This window comes from Oenanthe melanoleuca, chromosome 13 (assembly GCF_029582105.1).
Source record: "Oenanthe melanoleuca isolate GR-GAL-2019-014 chromosome 13, OMel1.0, whole genome shotgun sequence".
NCBI classification, from domain to species: domain Eukaryota; kingdom Metazoa; phylum Chordata; class Aves; order Passeriformes; family Muscicapidae; genus Oenanthe; species Oenanthe melanoleuca.
Genome location: NC_079347.1, coordinates 8268130 through 8289371, shown reverse-complemented (window position 1 = coordinate 8289371; position 21242 = coordinate 8268130). Strand labels below are relative to the sequence as shown.

The following is a 21242-nucleotide window of genomic DNA, read 5'->3' as shown; positions in this document are numbered from 1 at the left end:
GAGTGCAGCAGGGTCGCTGTGGGGGGCTGTGCTGACAGGCACCCCCACACTGAGCAGAGGTGAGCAGATTCCTCAGCATTGTCTTTTATCAGGAAAGAAAAAAGGGGGGAAAGAAACCCCAACAAATCAATTCTGTTCACGTGAAATCTGGGCTGAACTTCAACTAATAAACACTGAAGGATAAAGAAATGCCACAAAAACAAAAGTCCTGTTGTGACACAGCCATGGCTGAGGTTCATTCATTTTTTAGAGACTGTTTTTCCTTTTCTCCTCCTGGCTAAAAATGAGATTTTCAGAAAAGAGAAAGCATCACCAGCATACAAACACATATCAAAAAAAAGGAGCTGACTTTCCCTATGGGTACAGCTGTGTGACACAGGACACAGTGTGGACACAGAGACCTGGATGGGAGCTCCCTAACTCCATCCCCCATAATGGTAACGTGTATCTGCAGCATCTGGGAACCCAAGGAAAAAACTATCAGGCTCTTGGGGAATATTTTTTCCCATTTCCCCCTTGCAGGTATGCCATCCCTCTGGCAGTGTTTTCTCCCCTAACCCACGCTGTGAGGCTGGCACAGCAGTGGGAGCATGGAAAGCCAGCTCTTGTCTCACCTGTGACCATTTATCAGGACAGGGGGGATCCCATAACCATTCACCTCACTTACAGGGATCCAAAGGACCCCCTGCTTTCCATTATCCACCCCTGCAGGAGTTCCAAGGTGGAATTGCAGCCCTTCACATGAGTCAGTCCTTGTCCTGAGGAGCTGCAGTCAGACCAGAAGGCAGGAGAACACTGATTCCCTCAGTCTGTGCCATCTCGTCTCCGTGCTGTCACGCCATCTGTGGGCTTTATCCCAGGAACTCCTGTCACATCCACTCCCATTAGCATTTTTCAATGTTCTCCTGCCCTTTCCCAGCATCTGCTGACCAAGTCCCTCTGGTCAACCCTGCTCCTCACCCTTCATCAAGGCTTTTAATTTTCATGATGCTGTTACCCACTTCTGCTGCACTCTGCCCTGCAGCAGCTCAGCACACGAGCTGCAAACCAGGCAACCCAGCTCGCTAGCAAAGAGAGCTTCCAGATGGGGATTGAGCTGCTATTAATTTATCCTATATTTGTTTTGAAAAGATGCCTGGGGAAGGTACACCATTTCCCTTTCCAGTTAGAGGCTTAACAGCCACAGGCTTTCTCCCTTCTCAGAAATGTAAATCCATGTTTATTTTGCATGTACCCGATCAATCCCCAAGGCATTGCATCCAACAGGCCAAAATCAGAGCTCTGTCTCCACCAAAACAGGAGAAAGAGGAGAGGGAGACATGCCCTACCTTTACCAGAAGACACATCCATTTATTTGGGACTGAGGAAGCTGCATGGAGTATAAATTATTTTAATTGGTAAGCCCAACAGGACTCACTCCTTCTTAAAGCAGGGAAGACCTGGAACATCCATTTCCAGAGTGCTCACTGAGGAGCAGCCAGACTTCAGTTCCTATGAGGGTCTTCAGAGGGTTTGATCATTGAGGATGCTCTCACATATACAAAACACTAATCTACCTGCAGCACCAGCCATAATCTGTTGCCAGTTAAGACTTGTGCAACTCTGCTGAAGCCAATTTATGAAGCAAACATTTAATTTAGCAAGCAGGCTCACAATCCTAAATTTAAACATATGTCAAGCCAGCTAGTGGCTTTGTTTTAATTAACTCTCAAACTTTGTGGCTGTCATTTCTTTATATAAATGAGGATGTTCTGCCAAGGGCAGCCTGTGAGCCTGTGTGCATCCCTAGGAAACCTCCTGCTATTTCACAGCCACTTTTCAAAGAGCTCTTGCAGAGGCAAGGGGATGTGGATGTTATTGTAAAGGTCCATATGGCAGCACACTGGCACTGCAGCACTAAATCAGAGGTATTGTAGCTTTCCAGCCCGGATTCTCACAGTACCAGGTAACGTATATGTAGCTTTATTGTTGTACAGTTTTAGTGGCTATGCATTATTCAGGAGCAGCCTAAGTCTCTGCGCTGCCGGAGGTGATTCAGAGATGATAAAGGAATATGCTTTGCTCTAAAGGCAGGAGTGAAGGGATTTCACGGGTCGGTATCTTCTCCACCCACGGAGAAACAATGGAAGCGTTAACACTTCTGGTAAAGAAATCAGTTGGCGACAAATTCTCATCGATAATTAAAATGAAAGTACAAGCTGCCTTAGCATGTAGTTAGACTTAGGAACTCTAACCTGCTCTCTAAATTAAAAGCTTTCCTTGGTAATTTGGCTCTCGCGGCAGGCGCTGAAATCTGCTGGAAGATGCCATCTAGTGGGTTATGGAAGTTTATTTAAGTTTAAATCCACTTGCTGGTGTGGGGCAAGGGTGGCAAGAGCTGGGGTGCGTAATGGTTTCCGTGGACTTTTTGTTGTTGCTCCAGGAAATTATGTATTTCCCTGCGGGGGATTGCATTGGAAGAGAACTAATATTTATTTCGCCAGTGCCCAGCAGGGCAGCGGATTGTCACAGCTTTGCTATTGACACACACAGCCGAGCCGCACGGCTGCTGTGCTGGCAGAGCATCTTCTGCGTGCTCTTCATTGAGGAAACCGATCCGCTCCCCATTTTTGGGAAAGCTGAGCCACCATTGCTTTTTTTTCCTAAAAAGGCCCTTCAAACACTATCCAGTGCCTGCCAATTATGTCGTTTACGTTATAGCTGAAGCCACTTTAATGCGAACCACGGATGGGGATGGATTTGGAGCGATCCTGCCTGTTGGTGCGGCTGGCGATGGCATCTCCATCCACGGTGGAGGCTGTCTTGTCGCCCGGTTATTGTGTGCCCGTGGGGCGAACTCCAGCCCTTTGGGGATCACCTTTGTGGTCCTTTGGGGAGCACTCAGAGCATTTTGGGGACCACCTTTGTGGTCCTTTGCTCCTTCGGGGAGCACTCAGCCTTTTGGGTACCACCTGGACCTTTTGGGGAGCATCTGCAGCCCTTAACCTCCTGACTGCTCTGCTCCTCCCAAGCCTAATCCCCGCTCCCATCTAAGGGGTCTCTCCCCAATTAAGGGGTTTTAAGCCAATTAACCACCTTGATCCCCCCCACCACCACGGCCGGTTCGAATCCCGCTCCGGCGGCGCCCGCCCAGACACCCCGCCGCGCCGCGGCATTCTCGGAGCGCCGTTCCTAGAGAGTCATTAGCGGGGAGTCATTAGCGGGGAGTCATTAGCGGAGGGTAATTAGCGGGGAGTGGGGGCGGGGCCTCCCCGGGCGGTGGGCGGGGTCTCGGACGCCACGCCCCCCGCGCGAGCGGAGCGGAAGTGCCCGAGTTGCCGCCCGGCGCCGCCGCCGAGCGCGGGCGAAAGTTGCGCTCCGGGAGCGCGGCGGGGGCGGCCGGACCGCGCTCCCTGCTCACCGCCGGCTCCTCATCCCCGGCCCGCTGCTCAGCCCGCTCCCGGCAGCCGCTCCGATGCGGCGGAAGCAGAAGCGGCTGCTGCAGGCGGTGGGGCTGGCGCTGGCCGCCCTCGTCTTCTTGCCCAACGTGGGGCTCTGGTCCCTGTACCGCGAGCGGCAGCTGGAGGGCGGCGGCGCGGCCGGCGGGGACGGGGCGGCCGCCGCGGGGGCAGCGGCGGGCGAGGCGCCGGTGAGTGGCGGGGCTGAGCGGCCCCGGGTGTGCTGGGGGGCCGCTGGGTGAGGGTCGGGGGGCTCCCGGGGAGCCGCTGTCGTGCGGGGCTGGGTGCGACCCCTCCCCATCCCAGAGGGGGGCGAGAAGCGGCGGCCGCCCCCGTAAGAGGAGGGGGAAGCCGGGGTGCGCCCTGTGTCCCCGGGAAGGAGCTGTTTTGTGTATCCTGTGCCTGCGTTGGAGGAGGAGAGCCGAGAGTACCTTCTCGGCAATTCACGGCTGCGGGGTATTTATTTTCTGGCTGAGCGTGGTAAGGGAAGCAAGCGAGGTTTTTGCTTCTTGCGCCGAGGAGTGAGGAAGGGAGCTCGTCCCATCCCTGCACAGCAAAGAGCGGCAGTTCCGTTTCCCAAGGGTGTGCCTCCGTGCCGTTTGTCTTTACCTGCCTGGGGAGGGTGTGAGAAGCAAACATCACCTGTTACTCTGCGTCCCCGCAGAGCTTGGGGCCAGGGCTAGCACAGAGTACCAGGTGGAGCTGGAGGATTATGTCAGTGCAGTGATGCTCCTTTGGGAGAAGAGAAGCGGATAACTCCTCCTGAGAGGCAGAGGATGCCCGCCGGATATGTGGCCTGAGGATGTTGCAACACATGGCTGCATTCCTTTCTTGTCCCACTGGTGTAGTAGTAAATTTTACAGCCAAACCTGTCTGTGTAGTGTGTGAGTCAGGAAGGCTGGATCACCCAAATTAGACGTTTGGAAGCACAGTTTAGCTGCACTTACTTTTGGTTGTGTAATTGCTGTGTCCCCTTCTGGGTTTTGCTTTGTGCCATTAAGAATGATTGGGACTTGAAAGCTTGAAATGTCATTGTGTAACTATCAGTTCAGCTGCCACTCTAAAAGGCTCTGCTTGTTCAAAACCACTTAAAACTCTTGGTTGTCTAAATCTTTCCCTCCTTGGAGACTTCCTGCTGTAACTGCACCGTAAAGGTGGAGAAACCTGCTGTGACAATTTCTGCTCTGAGGGAGAGAAGGCTCTCAAAGAGCTGTACTCAAACTGGGACTGAGCTCTTCTTTCCCCCAAGAAATGCTTTTTCGAATGCAGGCTTTTTAGTGCAAGTCTGGTTATAACCATGCTTGTGTCCCATGCTGTTGGGGGAAGGGATCAGCTGTTGTCTGCCATAAACCATACATTTGCAGCAGATCCTCAAATCTGCACAGAGTCCTTTTGACGTGATCACACAGTGATCATTACATGCCTGGAGTTCCTGATGTTACTGCCTTATGCTTGTATTTCTGTGGGATGCAAGGAATCTATTTTGCATGACTGGTAAAAATCAAGCCCTGGTCCATAGCTTCATGTGGTGCTAGGGCAAAATGAAGGCCTTTGTAAAATCATCATTGTCCTCCAGAGATAACGAGGAGAAAGTTGATAATTATTCTTAGGAGGCTTCAAAGTGACAGTTGGCTTTTATGGTTTTGGTCTTCCAAAATTGTCCTTGTACTGTAGGCTTTGGGTGGGTTTAAGGCAGGCAGGATCTCTGCTGATTTCTATGTCCTTGCAGTGTTCTCAGTGTTTAGGTATCCTGAGCTGCCCATGTTGTACACAATGTCTGCTCTATTTTTCTTTTTGTCTCTGTAAAGTATGGCAGCTGTCAGTGATTTGAGATCTGCTTTTGTTTTGATGGTGTGTGGAGCTGGGCAGGAAACGCCTGTGCAGCTCGCAGGAAAAATCGCAGTAAAACCTCTCTGCACTTGTGTAAATCAGAGTTGCTGGGTTTTAGGCTGAAGGCTTCATCTTCCAGTCTAATTAATGTAGAGTTATGGGCTGCAGGGGGTCTGTGAGTGAAGATGTATTTGTGTCATGTGCTTATTTTTTGAATGATTTGGCCCTGCAATGATAGCTCCAGTTACACTGAGCAAGGGAAAACATAGCCTAAAGGACAACAGGCTGTCTTGGTAAAAATAATTTCAGATGAAGCAGAATAAAAACAACTCAAATGTAATTTTGTTTTTCTGTTTAGTTGTGTGGGTTTGTTTTACTGTTGTCATAGAGGTATCTGCCAGCAGACTGCAGTGAGTTTTTTGGGCATCCTCACAATCAATGGTTCCAGCCTCCTTTCCTTGGTCCCAACAAGCATTCATGGGTTTTGTACTTAATAATCAACTTCCAGCTTGTAAATGAATATGCTGTTTGTCTGCTTGTTCCTGAAGCCGTTTGAAAGAGCTGACTTCTTAATACAAAAACTCCAGATGATAGGAGAGAATATAATGAAAAAATATATTCAGAGCAGTCAGAAAAGATTTTATTCTGTTTCTGGCTTTAATTTGCCTTTTTGTGCAGACTAATCTTTGAATTGAGGACATTTCCTATGTACTTCAGAATTGAGCTTTTCAATGAAATCTCTGTCCAGGCTCATTCTTTTTCTTTAAATGGTGTCTGCTGTTTCAGTCAGTAGTTTTATCCCTCAGAGTAATAGCAGAAGGAGGGGGAAGGTTTTAAGAAACAGCTGAATTAAAGCTATAAAACAATTCCTAGAACCTTGTCATGGTTCTAAAATTTTGAAGTTTGAAACCACCCAGGAGTTCTTGTTGTTTGTCTGTGCTGCCTTCAGTAATATGGCAATATACATCACTATAGGTGATTTGGCTTTATTTAATCTTTCTAGTGCCTGAAACAAATGTGTCAGAAAATTAAGCAATCAGAAACGATGTAAATATATTCTAGGAAAGATTATTCTAAACTGTTTCTGCGGAAGTGCCTAGGCAGCTAATTGCTTCTGTATTTACATGTTCAGGGGAAACATTATGGTGGCTGAAAATAGTGTCTTGCTTTAATAAAAGGAGGGTGAGGTTTCTGTTCTTTCCTTCTGCCTTTAGGTTTCTTTGCAGCTCTGTGGGTGCTTCTCACTCCAGAGAGGAGAGATGGAGGGAAGTCACCAAGGTCTTGGCCTCAAGGTCGTGCTGCAGATCTCCTTAGAAAAGCTGAAGCTTTGAGTTAGTCCTCACTGAACTGCCGTGTGCTCAGAAGTGGCCTCTGTCGCTCTGTACAGTGGCTGGGCAGAGGAGCTGATCTGGGAAGTCCTTTTTTCCTGGGGTGTGTAACAGGTCTGGCTGTAAATGGGGATGGTGGCATCGTGGTACTGAAGTGTTTCTGCTGACAGCTCAGAAGCTGCTTTGACTTCGTGACTGTACTGTTTGCTGATCACTACGTGTGCTTCGGTGTGCTCACGGAATGCAGATTGACTTTTCTGTAGATTCATCTTTTTCTTTTTTTAACAACTATTCAATAAGTAAAAACATACGATCTGTGGGTGTGGGGGTAGGAAGAAGCAAAAGGAATGCAGCTATTCCTTTTGTCTCTTGGATCTCTGCTGTCTGCCTCAGAGGCTGCTGAGCATCCTCAGCCGAAATGTTTAATTGATGTGGATGTAGCTTTGCAGTGTGTAAACCCTGGATGAGTTAGGCTGTGGGCTGATGGTTTATGTTTGGGCTAATGCAAGTATTTATGTGGCTTCCAATGCTCTGCAGAGCTACTGCTCTGCACTTCTGTGGTCAGGCTGGAGATGTGCACTCTGTGTGAAACCTGCTGTTCTGGGAATGTGGCATTTGAGCTCGCAGAGATACCAAGCTTGAAGGTTTTTCTTTGAATTGCTGGCTGAAAGCACTGTAGCAAATTAGCTGCCTTTCGTGGCAGAGCGTTTTTATCTGATATGATGAATGCTTTATGGAGTCACCCTGTAGCTTGTTGTAGCAGTAATTTGTGCTCTATAAATTAACTCGGGAGCATGATGGAAGTGTATAAATCACATCGGTGATTGTGTGGTGCCCTCTGCTGCCGGCCGGCTGGAGTGATGTGGGGTACACCCTCCTGCTGCTTCCTTGGCAGTGAGAAACCAGCTGCAAACTTGGGATTGAAGAATGGCTTGGGAGGATGCTGCTGTTGGGAAGTTTGGGGCGATAAACTCAGGCTTTAGTGCCTGAAGTTTCCAGGCAGCACGGCTGAAAATGCAGCCCTGGTGATGATCTGAGTGGGGAGCAATGCTGCTCTGCCTTCCAGGCTGCTGCTGCTCGTGTCCTCAGCTGAGGAAGGGAACAGGCTTTGCTTTTCTGACCTGGGGGCAGCTGTGAGGTTGTCAGGCTTTGTCAGCATCGTGGTGGGGTTGGCAAAAGCTGATAAGGAAGAGAATGTTTGTTAAGCAACAGGCTCAGGGCTGGGGAGGGAGGAGAAGGGAAGAAATTAGAGGGAAACCTTCCCTGCTCTCTGCCAGCCAGAAGGAAATTGGACAACCAGCTTGCTGTACTTCACAGGCAGGTTCCTCTGCAGGTGGACCAGTCGTGTCCTAGACCTTGCTGCTGCTGGGGCTGGCTCCTCGCAGACTCTTGGGCACTGCTGTGTTGGCAGCTGTGTTTGCCAGGCACTCATCAGCTGATACAAAGGGAAACTTTGAAAAGCTGATTTCTGTAAGTATAGTGTAAAACAATTGGCATCTAAGGACTGGAGTGCCACTGAACAAGCCTGTTTTAAATTTAAGAGTGACTGATTGAATGTGGGCTGCTCTGAAGTTTATCACTTCAGTGAGTGCACTTGTGAAGCAGGCAGGGTTTCCTGAGCTACGTGTGTCCTGCACTTTTGATTGGCAAAGTGAGCTGAAGTGAAGTGTCTAAACCATCTCACAGCTGTAAAGTGCAAAGTAAAATTTGAAAATATGTTTATAAAGAAACTGGGGCTTTCAGTGGCCTTCACACAAGGTCTCATTGTGGTGATATTAACTGTAATGGCAACACAGAGGTGAATGAACAAATGGGCTGTATTGTAGGTCTCCTGTGCTGTGTGAAAATAAAAGGTTTATTATACTTTGTTATCGGAAAAGTGGTTCTGTTTCACTGTTCAAACATGCTCCATATGCACTTAATTGCTGCAATGGTGACCTTTCTTCGTGGAAGGAAGATTTCTACTTCAAAACTTTTTGGCTCCTGGCATCTGGACTACGCTTTAGGTCACTGGTGAAAACCATAATCATGTCATGATCTCCAGAGCTGTGTGTTTTTCCTGAAAAAATATGAATCAAATTGCAAGAGACAACTGATTTAAGAGCAGCCACAGTTATAAATTTCCTGGCAGATAACTGCCAGTTATTTGACTTAAGAGACTGAAAAACTAACAGGAAGTTACTTATTGCCCGTGAGGAGGGTTGGTGAAATCAGGCAGAAAAATGTTATGAACCAGACGTTGTTATATAGTGCCACCTTCCACTCCCTGTTTGAATACAGGCATCATTAGAAAAAGATCAAGAACTGCAGTTTACCTTCCTGTCATTCCCTATTTGCTTCCTTGTGGAGCCAGCTGTGACCTTGCTTACATTGTGTAGGAACAGACCCTGTCTAACTTTGAGGAAATTGTATCCAGGTGTTAAAACAAATCCACATGCTGCTCCTGTTAGTTTGCAGCCTTTTGCTGTGCCAGGTGAAGGCAGGCAGCCTTCATCTTCCTTCTGGGAAGTGCAGAGCTGGTGGGGTGCATTCAGAGCTGGTAGGAGGGATTCCACTGCATGCTGGAAATAGTGGAAGAAAAACCGTGCTGCAGGAATTTGTTTTGATTCCCCTTGAAAGCAGCCATTTCAACGTGTGAGCTTGTTATCCTGTGGGTTTTAGAGGAGCTGTCAGTGGTTTGTTTTTATGGAGTGCGGTGTGCTGAGCTCCCTGGCCCTTCAGCACCGTGTAAGTGCTCCTGTAAACAAAGCTGCTGTGATATTTGCCATCAGAGGACACTTTTTCTGTAGTGTCCATCCTGCTTCATGCCTCCATCCTGTTAACTCTGGAGTAACCTGAATTAACAGTGCTGCTGTTCAGTACTACCATGAATAATGCACAGTTCTGTGTACACTCAGGGAGAGAGGTGGCTGCAGTGATTTTATTCATATGAAATTTTTTATTAGTAGTAGGTCTCCTCAGGTCAAGTGACCTGAGTGTAGATTTTCTTGCTAAAAAACTGGAAAGGCAGAATGGATTAAAAACTGTCTGCTGTGATGGCAGGCAAACATTAATGATTATTTTAATAGTCAGTCAATTAAATGTTATTTAAATGTTGCTTCAATCAGACTGAGCTAGATTGGAAATAGTTACTTTCTGTTAATTTAATTTGCTCTCTGTCCTATTCTGAAATCAAATCAGAATTAGCCTTTCCCTGACATTTGCACTTTGTCTTAGCCTGATCTCCTGTCCCTGGACAGAATCTTGGTCAGTCCTAGTGCAGTTTGGCCACTTGCATATTCCTTCTAGATACAGCTTGTCCTGGGATTCCTCTGCTTCTAGAAAGTTGTATAAATGACATTCTATCTTGCTTTCAGGCCCCAGATTGTTTGCAGAACCAAAAGCTGTTAGTGGGGATTTTTAGCAGTTCAGGGATAGTGTGAATCTGTTTATCATGTTTCACAGACTCCTGAACAAATTCTGGTGCCTGAGTCAGCGTAACAGTGTGATGCTTAATTTCCAATCCAGAGATAATAGCCACCACTTTTTAGGTTTAAAAATCCACGTTCTGCTTGCAGACTGCCTTTTGTCTTGGTGGTGGTAGAAAAACTTTCATATTCTCTTTTATCTCTTGAAGAGTCTGCTTGTGATTTTCCCTTCAGGTCATGACTTCTTACAGCTCAGGGAGCCAGTAAGTGCTGCTGGTCCTGCTTTATTCCACATGAAGCCTGGCCTCTCAGAGGCAATGGTATCTTTTCTATCAGTGTAACCAACACCTCTGGTGGTATTTCCTGCATTTGTGTTATCCTGCATGGGTGATGGATAGGCAACAAGGAATGGAGTGTTTATCTACACAGCTTTGTTAAGAATATAAGTAGTAGTGGATATCAAATTATGGCTGACTTGTCAGACTCTGCCTCCTTTGTTAGATTTACAGGGTCTGGCAAACGATTGGAGAAAGCTACAGATCAGTAAATCAATATGAGCACAAAGAGTTGCCAGGCAGCCCTCCTTTTCAAATGCCTGGGTAGAAGAGTAACTTCTACTGTGTCTGAGATCTGCTGGCAGCTCTGCACCCCCTAAAATACAAGAAATGGGTTGTTTGACATGTTTCCTTATTGTTCCTTGTATAAACTTGATAAAGCTTTAACTTGCAGCTTCAAAGAAGGGAGGTCTAGCATTTTTTGGTTCTTAAATTTGCTTTTCTTTCTAAATAATTACCTCTCTTCTCTGCCCTTTTGCAGTTCCTCCATTTTCTCTGATCTTAGCTCTAGGTTATAAGAGAGCTCCCTAGAGCATATATCTATAATTAAGGCTTTTAAACTACAGTTACAGTGGAGCATCAGCAGTGCTCTGGTGCGACCAATATCCAAGGGAGAAACTTATTTCAGCAGAAAAGTTGTTGATTTTATTACAACCAAAGTCTCTCCTATCCCACTCACAGTTTCCTCTGACACTGCTTCATGCCTTCCCACTTTGCTCAGCTATCTTTCCAAGCTGATGACCATTAATGGCACATCTTCTGTAGCTCACAAGAATAAAAAGGTTTTATTTAGTCCTGCTGTCATTTTCTGGAAACACAGGCTGCCAGCTACTGCAAATCATGTCCCTCAGGGGTACATTCAGAGAACTGGAGGGTTTGACATGGAAACCCTGTTTTAAGCAAACTCGTGTAACTCATGTGGATATTTTGATTCTTTCCTTGACCAGAAATAGAAAGCAAAGGAAGGGAAGGAAGATGGAATCTACCAAGGCTTGACTGAGTTGTGCTGCCCAGCTTGGTGGAGAAGTTCACACTTAATATCACCAAATAAGGTGACTGTGACTTCCAGTCTAAAGTTCTTATTAATTTTTCAGCTTTAATACTTTTTTCCTTTGTAATTAGCAGGAAGCAACTTGTTTTTCAAAATAATGAATGCTGACCTCCTTCCCTGTGTAGGCTGAGAATTGCTTCTGCTCAGAGGTAACTAATTTCTGACCAAAGCATCTCCCCTCACCACTAATGTGTATTTCTCATGTGTATGCCTTGTGTAGCTGATCTAGTGGTGACCTGACACCTTTCCCTGATGCAGCTTTCAAAGAGACAACTTGTCCTGTTCTTTGTGGTTGCAGATCACAAGGTGACTGCTGAAGTGAAACTTCTGAAAGGCACATCAGGATGTTTTTTGAAATACACAGAAAATGTAGGTGTTTACTGAAATAATGACCAGCAAAGGGGTTAAATTTCAAACAAAAAGAACTCGTGTCTTAAACTTGGATGCCTGTAAATGAAGCCTGTCTTCCTGCTGTAGAGCTATTTGGTCATAAAAGATTCACAGAATAGCAGTAAATCAGTCTGTCTCCTGCAAGAATTTTAACTTTCTGGATGCATGAGATGTTCTTGTTTGAATACTCTCCCTTTCAAAAAATCTGATTAGATTGGCGATTTGTCTTTGTTAGTCAAGATCTTGTGATGTTGGGATTTTACCAGATCTTATCTGTAAACACTGTCAGCTGTCCCTCCTCCACACAGAGCTGCCTTGCTTCAGCCCTCCTCTACAACTGGCTTTTCTTTACAAGCTTAGGTTGCTATGAGAAGTTGTGCTCTGCTGGATCCCTGAAGCCTGAAAACCTTTGCTTGTAGCTATGTATGCAAGCTGAGGTGACTTTTCAAATGAAAGTCATTTTGTTCTGTCTGCTTATGATTATTCAGAAGATCTAATATTTAAAACCCCCTAGTAGCCAGTCTTGGACTTTTCTCAGTGGAAAATCACATAGCCTTGTTTTTCTATAAGCTGCCTTTACTTTTGTTCAGATTCATTTGGGAGGTTACTTTTACTTAGATGATCACACCAGCAAGGAAACAGTTTTTCTCCCTGATGGCAAAGAACTAGTTTATTTTCTGTCTTGAGCTTCCCTAACATTTCCCAGCCTTCAGATGAAATCCAAAGAAGAAATTTTCACAGGGTCTAGTAGTTTCTTAATAAAAAGCAGGTGAAACAGAGTTTGAGTGTTCTTAACACTTAGACTAAAATTTTCAGAGATGTCTTAGAGTATGATGTTCCTTTGAAAAATAAGAATCTTACTTACTTTGATCTAGGGTATGGTATAAAAATAACCACAACCAGGACTGGCATCCCATAAGATTTTTTTTGTTTGTTTTCTGGGGGTTTTTATAATATATTTTAAAGAGTAAGCAGCTCCTTCACTTTTGCTCAGACTGACTTTAATCTTAACTCTGCTTCCTTGGAAGTGGCTCTCTTTAGAGACTGTAATTTCAGCTCAGATAAATACAAGCGAAATATATTCCATCACTGAAGAAAATCAGAACCCCAAAAACTAGATAAATACAGACATAATGATGTTGTAAAAGGCTTTCATTGGGCAAGAAAGTAATTTTCTGTACCATCACAGAAGGTCACTTAAATTTAGCCTGTCAGTCCATGTTAGCCACTGTGTAACAGGCTTATTCAGGATCTCAAAAAGAAGTGAACCCTGTGATTATCTTCTGTCTTCTTGTTTATCTCCCAGGTGGCCTGTTGCCAGTGTTTTATGTGTGATAGCCAAGTAAGAGGGAATAACTCTTTTTTTCCACTCCTGTGCATGTTGGTTTTGCTGATCCACCAAAGGCACTCTGGGCTGCCAGTTCCCTTTGATTCTCAGGCTGTGGCTTACTGTGTTAGAAATATTTAAAACTTCTATGGATATCTTGCTGCTGTGTGCTGCCTCATTTTTTTGTGTGTGGCTGTTTTGGAAACTGATTCAAGGTACTCATTTAATCTAGGAAAAATGGTCTCCCTTCAGAAAACCAGCATCTGCTCACAGGTCTTATTTGCAGCACTGAAGAAGTTATATTGGTACAGTTAAAGTGTTTGGAGTGAAATTTCTCAAGATTATTTTGCTTGCTTGGTATCAAGGGCATGGAAGTAAACTGCAAAAATATCTGCAAAGTACTGGGGGACCTGGGATTGTGATGTAGAAACTGGCAGAATTGTATCTGGTTATATGTATGGAGACCAGAGAACTATGCAGGTTATTATTATTGCTGTTGCAGCTGATTTTTGGAAATGTGATTCTTGACCCATTGTACCCCAGATTGTTTCTGATCTTCAGATGTGAATTGTGTGCTCTGCTAATGGGGATGTGGAAGATGGGAAAATTCTTATCTGCAAGGTGTGAAGGTCTTACTTGTGTTGTCTTTGATTTTACTGCTGCAGAGAATCTGTGTAAGATCTGTATAAAAGACAACAAGTTTTCATTCATTGTACTGTCATATTTTCTGCAAATAGGAACTTGGGCCTGCTGATTACAGAAAGCCCTTGGCAAAGCAATTGCAAGCTAACAAGAAAGTGTGTTGAACCTCAAACTATGCCAACATCCTTTTCTGTGCATCTTGGCCAAAGCTGTTATCAGCATAAACTAATACTGGTCACCCTGGATGAAAGGCCCAAGTTGTGGAAACAACTAATGGTTTGTGGCTTTTTAAGTGCTGATATTTTTATAATAAGAGGCTGCTCCTGGTAGAAATGCACCTGAGAAGCTGTGAATTGTCATGAATATGTGAGCAGAGAGCACTGGCACTGCTGATAAATTAGCTGGGAATTGTCAGTTGTGTAGAAGAACTCAAATATTGGCTTAACCTGAAAATGTGAAATTAAATAGAAAAGAACAGATTTTCTCTCTGGATACTTGAAAACAATAACAAGTCATGTGAAAACTTGTTTTAGAAATTATTTCTAGAGGGTATGAGTTTTCAAGCCTAATGCAGTGAAGTCTATTTTTATAGTCCTTGAAAACAAAACCTGACAGACCATATTTGCCAGCACTTATATTGCTCTGGTGACAGTGCTTCTTTTTAGAGCATGCCAGAGGAAATACTCTGCTGGAGCATATGTCAGTGATTAGTGGGACCAGTGCTGCAGGATGAAGTGGAAGAAATATGGTTGTGTGAAGAAAGCTGAATGGACAGAAAGTGAGAAATGTAGTGGTTTATGGGTCAGGTTGAGGGTAGGAATGGAAAATAGTTATTTTTAGGGATATCTGTATGTAGCTGACATGCTGTCTTCCAAATCATTGAGGTTTAACTGAGAGGATGACTGCTGTCTTTCTCTGTGTGCTCCCCTTAATTTCTTCTTCATGTAGAAAACTGTTTTCCCTTTGAATTGATCCCTGTGTTATGGTGTTACACAATGCAGGTATTTGTACATGAGCCATGTGGGACTCTGGTGCTTGTGTTCAGAGTCCTGGGGCTGGAGGGAGGAGGAGGATGGAGCCCTGCTGCCCTCAAGGATCACTGCAGAGCAGTAGCTACAGCCCTCAGCTGGCTTTGCCTCCCTGCTTTGACCATGCAAAATAACAAATATCTGTGCTCTTTGCAGGCAAACAGGTACAAGTGATTCATGTAAAATAGAGATGCACCACTGTACATAAGCCATGTACCAAGACCTGGAGAAATCAGGTGAAAATGCTGTCATAGCCAGTTGTTTTAATGTGATCCTGAAAGTGGCCACACACCTCACCCAAGGACACAGACTCCTCTGTGGGAAACACAGCTGGAAATTGAGCTGCAAGATGCACAGCCTTGTGATTTTCAAGTTTCTTGTATATTTAGCCCTTGACATCATAGGTTAGTCATCAGTCAAGTGCTATAAAAATGTTCTGCTGCCTCACCCTGTTTTCATATCTTGTCACTTATGTTGGAGTGCTCCAAAATTTTTGCTATTCAACATAAATGGGAACAAAATGAAAATGCCCTGTTCCCTTTATCACAATTGATGCCTGTACTTGAACTTTGCCAGTATTTGTTTATGAAAACTGCTTGTTTTCCCCTCTGCAATGTTTTTGTCAGAGCAGCTCAATACAACTTGTATTAGGGGAAGTCAGAAGAGGTTAGAGAATACCTGAAAACTAGAAAAGGGATAGATTAGACTGCTACATAGAATTACCCAGCTGGTATCAAAATTAGACTTCTGCTGCAAAGTAGACATTTGGCTATTAATATTTAAAGAAATAATGCAAGAAGCCAAGCAATATTCAATTAAATGCAAGTTATAACTGTCTTGAGCTCACTACAGTTGTGATTTACCTGACTTAGACTTTTTTTTTTGCAGTGTTGTCCCTCTCATTTAAGTGTTTTTAAAGCTATTTTAGGTCTGATTTTTGCTACCCTTTAAAGTTCTTGCTTTTAAATAACTCTTGAGATAATTAGAAAAACATAATTAAATTATTTGGGCCATTTGGGGAAAAGTGAAGGCTTCATGAGATTTGATTTGTATTTCTGTAGCACACAGGAGGCCTAGTCAGAAGTCTGCAAGGAGAAAGTAAAACACCCAAAGGCAGACTGCTTCCCATAAAATAACCCAAACTGAAAGTATATATTTATTTTCCTTCCTCTAAAGTTGCTCTGTAGAAAATATCTTAAAAATTGAGTTGTTTGTTGGTACTTGTACCAAAAAAAGGAGCTTCTCAGCAGTGCAAAAATTAGATTTTTGTACTGTGTCACCAGTACTGAGTGGATTTCTGAAAGGGACATCTGGGTTTTCTGGTGACTGAATCCAGTGTTTAAAGATCTTGATGTGTTCAGTCTGATGTGTGTTGTCTCTCAGCTCTGTAATTGCTTCATACTTGAATCTGCTGGCTCAGGCATGAGATTTATGGATCCATTTTCCTCTTCCTTAGTTTGTCAGAGCTGTGAAAGGAACTGACTTTGAAACCTTGATTATAGCTGATCTTTTTGTTTCCTTACAACTGTTAAAGATCTAAACATTAAAGAGGAGCACCAGCTTACCTCATTTGGGAGTCACAGCTTCACAATGACAGGATGTCTTCAGCAAAATGTTTTCAAGCTGGTGGAAGATGGATCCATTTGTAATGGATTCACATTGTCTGTCTGTGTCTGCTGGCCTGGGGTTTTTCTCTTCTGCTGGAGCATGTTGAAAGCTGTGGCTCTTGCTGAAGTGTTGTGATGTTACTGTGGACTTGATCATCATCTGCAGTGATCTCTGCTCAGGAGGTGGAAGAGAATATCAAAGGGAATTTCCTTCCATCCTGCTTGGGAACTTTGTCAGTTTAACATGGACTTGTGCTCAGTGCTGCAGTTGTGATTCTGTTCTGATTCCCAAACAAGAGCAGCATGTAACACATCACCATTCAGTGTGTGTGCAGCCTGCTCTGGTTTTGTGCTGTGTGCAGTCAGCAACAAGGGTCAGGATTTAAATAATGAGCTCAGGTCATGCACCTGGATCTTGTTTGAAATCACAGGGTGAAAAGCTCTGAAAGCCTCTAAAACCTCTCAGCAGCTCCTCAGAAGAGGAGACTGGTTGGCAGGCAAGACCCTGAAAACTGATTGGTTATAGTGTACTCTTAAAATTTAATGAAATGTAATCCAAGGTTTTAATTGTATGTCTGGGTTTATGAATTTAATGTTGACTTTAGCAATTCTGCTTAGTACCTAATGAGGCTGAACTCCCTGTGTAACAGTGAACCTCCTCCAAAAGATCTAAAGATTAAGAAATACTTGAAAAGGCAGGGAGGGAGAGACAGCAGTTGCAAAGATATCACCTAGTTTGTGGAATCTCCTTGAGTTTTAAGTGTCCTTTTGGTTCAAAGTAGTCTTGGCTTCAGTTTGTTATGAAAATTTCTTCCTTACTGGTCTACAGAATTTCTTGGGTGATCCATGAGATTTCTGTGATCTGCAGCCAGAACAGTAGAAGCATCAAACAGGCTCTTAAGCAAACATACTGCAGAACAGCTTTCCAGAAGGATTTAGATATGTCCATTTCTTCATCTGCTCCTCAGGCAGCATCCTAATCCCAAACCCAGCCCACAGAGTGGGCTGCAATGGGCAAACACTTGGCACTAACTCTAGGAAAGCTGATGGGCTGTATACTAGAAGCTGGCATCCCCTAGATCTGACACAGTGCTTGACATAATCTATGTTAATGCAATTGCCTGAGTGGCCTGAGTTTCTTCATTGTGGTGTCATCAAGGGGGATGTTTCAAGTGTGTGGGGTTGAATATTCATTCCCAAGGCTCCCACCCAGCTCCAGGGTAGGAGCTGCATTCTGGCTCAGCAGGTCAGTGTGCAGCTGCTGCAGAAGGTGGTTCCACTAAAGCAGCACTCTAAGATGCTGACTGTGTGTCCTCTCCTGCTTTCATGTCTCAGAAGAGCTCTGGTTTCTCTCCTGCAGCTCACAAGGAAATGTCTGTCATTAAACATTTTTGTGTATGTGTAACAAAGTGTAAGCACTGAGGTGTTCTGGTATTTTGCAGTGTAAGAAACATCTAGAAACAGTGGCATTGGTTGGATGGGGCAGCTTTCAGAGAGAGAAAGGTGTCTCTGCTATAGTTTTTGCTGCTCCATCTATTTCTATCATAATTTCTATTGCTAGAAGGGAAGAGATTACAGTTGAAAGAAGTTACAAAACAGCACCCAGCAGGGTATAATCTCCTCCAAATAAGTACTTGATAAGGCATTTCAAGACATAAGCCTTCTTTAAAGAGTAAAGCAAAGTTCATTGGTGTCCAGACAAAGACCCTTTGGCCATCTGGACTTGACTTACTGTTGTCTGCTCTAGCTCATGGGTGAGGAAGTGCTGTCTGAGCTGTGGATATAAGGTGCTGTGCAACACTTAAGCTGCCTTGACCTAATTCACTTGCTTTTTTGCTGGAGCATGGATTAGTAGTGGCTTGCTGGCACAAAAGTAAGCAGCAGTTAATTCTTGTAAGTCAAGTCCTGCATGACTGTGATTTGGGTAATGCCATCTTTGTGGAAAAAGCAGGGCAAATTCTTCAAATGAAGTGATAAAAGAGTGGCAGGGGCGATCCTGGAGGCAAATACTGACACTGCAGATAAGTTGTGTGCTCAGGTTTGGATGATGCTGGCTGCTTCTGACTGCTGCTTTCCCTTTCTAAGTCATGACTGATCTCAGCTCAGCCAGAACAGGCTTCCTTGGAGGCCTTAACACATTCCACAGGATTCCAGATTGTTCTGAAAGTGCTTTCTAAATGCTCTGTTAATTAAAGATTTCTCCAAGTCAGAATTAAGTTATTAAAATGTTCCAGGCATTTTCTAGAAGTCTTTTGAAAGCTGGCTGTACATTCCTTTCAAAGTTGATGTTATGAGTAACAAAATAATATTGTGCTGCTTGTGGGTTACAGATAAGTTAAAATAAACAAATTATTAGGGGTTTTTGCAGTAGTTTGCCTTTTTGTGAACTGACATTGCTGTTGAGTCACTCTTCAGAATTTTGCAATTGTGTAGTTGTGGTTCTTTAGCAGTAATGGAAACAAATATTTTGTGTGCCTGGGAGGGCACTTCCAAAATCCCTGGGTATGTCAGAGCAGGTAGTGCTGCATAAGACAATAGACTAACAGCCATCTAAAATGCTTTTGGTTTTTTTTTTTTTTTTGCAGAACCCAGTCTGCTTCTAGAAGACTGGGTGATCATAGATGATAGATTTGGTATCATACAAAAAAATTGCACAGTGTGGCAAGTTTGCTGGTGCAGCTGTGGTGCTGCAGTTATTCAGTGTGCTGCTGAGGTGATCTGAAGGTGAGCAGTGCCAGAGAAATAGAAGCTCTGCTGTCCTGGGGCTGTCCCTGCCAGGCTATATGAGGAGATGATTCTCTGCCACCAAAATAGTGGTTAAAGCCTCAAAGCCAAACCCTGTCCTGACTTCAGATATATGTACTGGCATGGATTGAGTGCTGTTCTGTGTTTTAATTAGGCTTTTAGTGTTTTAAAGGCACACTGCAATCACAAATATTCTGTGTATCAAACTGAAAATGCTGTGTGTTGGAGGGAAGTGGATTTTTGTAGCAGTAAAGTGGAGTTCTTAGCTTAAAATACATATTTGTAAGAGAGCTCTGGTTCTGTTTCCTTTGCAAATCCAAGTTCTGCATAGATTGTTCATGCATTTTGCAGGTAGTTTGGAGAAGCTTCAGTGGGATTGTCAACTTTTCCTGGCTAGTGTCCTTAACTCCTGCAGGAAGATGATAATCAGTGTACCCTTGACCCAGCCAATGTTAGGAAACCTTTACTGCTGGTTCCAAGGTAAAGTCAGGGCATAGGTGTGTTCCTTGTCTTCCTGAGCTTGCAGTTGGCTTTGGCATTTTGCTGCTCAGCTCTGTGAAGTTGCAAAAGGTTTAAAAAAAAAAAATTAAATCAGAACGTTGTCAGTTTATGTTGCTTCTGCTGGGACCCATGAGCAGCTGTAAAAGAGCTGATAAAGTTGATGTTCCAATTCTGACTGGAATTTGGAAGAGCATTTCAGGTTAGAACTTGGCCTGGAAACAAATGTGTGGTTATAGAGAGCACAGTTGTCATGTACATCATCCCAAAGTCTTTTACAGTAAGTGAAATGTTAATTGTTTTCTGTTTGCTCTGCAATCTTCTGGTGTATCAAAAGCTGTGTAATTATCTTTGCTTATTAAAAGTTCAGCAGTGGGAATGGATGACTGTGTCTGTGTTTGCTGTGCAATTACTGTGAAATAATGGGAAAGCCTGCTGAGGGGTCAGTCAGCAAAAGCATTACAGGGAAACTGCATCTATGGAGCACGTGGAGGCAGAAGACAGATCTGTGACTTTTGTATTCTGAAAGAAGGATGGGAGGCAGCTCTTACAAACTTTGCACTGAGATCAGAGTCCAAGCAGTGAAGGCAGTGAGTGCATTAATCCATGGCGCTGAGAAAAATGTTTATTTTTCTAAGATAACCAAGTTTGACAGGGCTGTTTATCTCCCTTAGGTTTCCTAAGAGGTATAAACACAAAATTCGTTGTGCTCAGCTTCTTCTATCATTGTGCTAGATAATTCCTTTGTAAAACATCTTACCCAGAGAGGTCAGGTTTTTAGCAAAAGCCTTGCTCCTCTGATCCTGCTCTGGTTTTGAGAGTGTTTTGCAGATGTGCCTGGTTTGTGAGAGGTGCTTTCTTCAGGGCAGCAGAGGTAAAATGAACATTTAAAAGACAAGACAGCATCACAGCTGTGTGAACAGTTGCTGCTTTCTGACCCACAAAGCAACAATTAGTGGGTGGATGGAGTTTTGGGGGAGGGTTTACACAGTTTTTGGATCACTTCACTGCAATCTGAGCAAAATTTTGTGTTTGTTTAGAGGATTTCTATTTGCAGTACATCACTCTCCCAGGGCTCTTGATCTGGACCTGGCTGGTGGGGTGTCCTTAGTGATGTTGAGCTGTGCTCACAGGCCACAAGACTGTGCTGAACATTTGCTATATAGAACATTTTTGCACACCTTAGCACAAGTTGTTTGAGCTGGCTTTAGCCTTTACATTCAGGAGTGCCTGTTTGGGCCATAGGAACAGCAGCTCAAGGACCTTGCAGCAGGAAAATCCTTGTTTGAGTGGCTTTCATTCAGAGGGAATGGAAGGCCTGGGTCAAAACTGAGTTCCTGACTGATTTAAAATCCCTGCTTTCATGTACTTCTTTTGAAGCAGTAAGCCACTATTTATTTGAGATGAAGTTTAAATTTAAAACCCACAATGTAAATTACTTGGGAAGGGGTGTCATTTTGTGCACCCATAATGATGATAAGATGAATAAAACAATTGCAGGAAACTTACCTCTGGGGGAGAAGCCAAGAGAGGTATTTCAGCCATGGCACTTTTATGATAACAAGAGGAGCTTGCTGCTCTTGCCAGAAATATTATGGTTGTTTGGTACAATCAAAA

The 21242-nt window shown here is 44.1% G+C and overlaps 1 protein-coding gene across 1 annotated transcript in view; it reads left to right on the top strand.

Moving 5' to 3' along the window:
- The first annotated feature begins 3313 nt into the window (after positions 1–3313).
- The window catches only part of GALNT10 (polypeptide N-acetylgalactosaminyltransferase 10), a 76785-nt gene continuing 58856 nt past the window's right edge, over positions 3314–21242 (top strand). Inside the window, exon 1 of the mRNA XM_056502606.1 lies at positions 3314–3628. Within this exon, the coding sequence (XP_056358581.1) occupies positions 3455–3628 (174 nt within the window). The 5' untranslated portion in view covers positions 3314–3454. The remainder of the gene's footprint in view (positions 3629–21242) is intronic.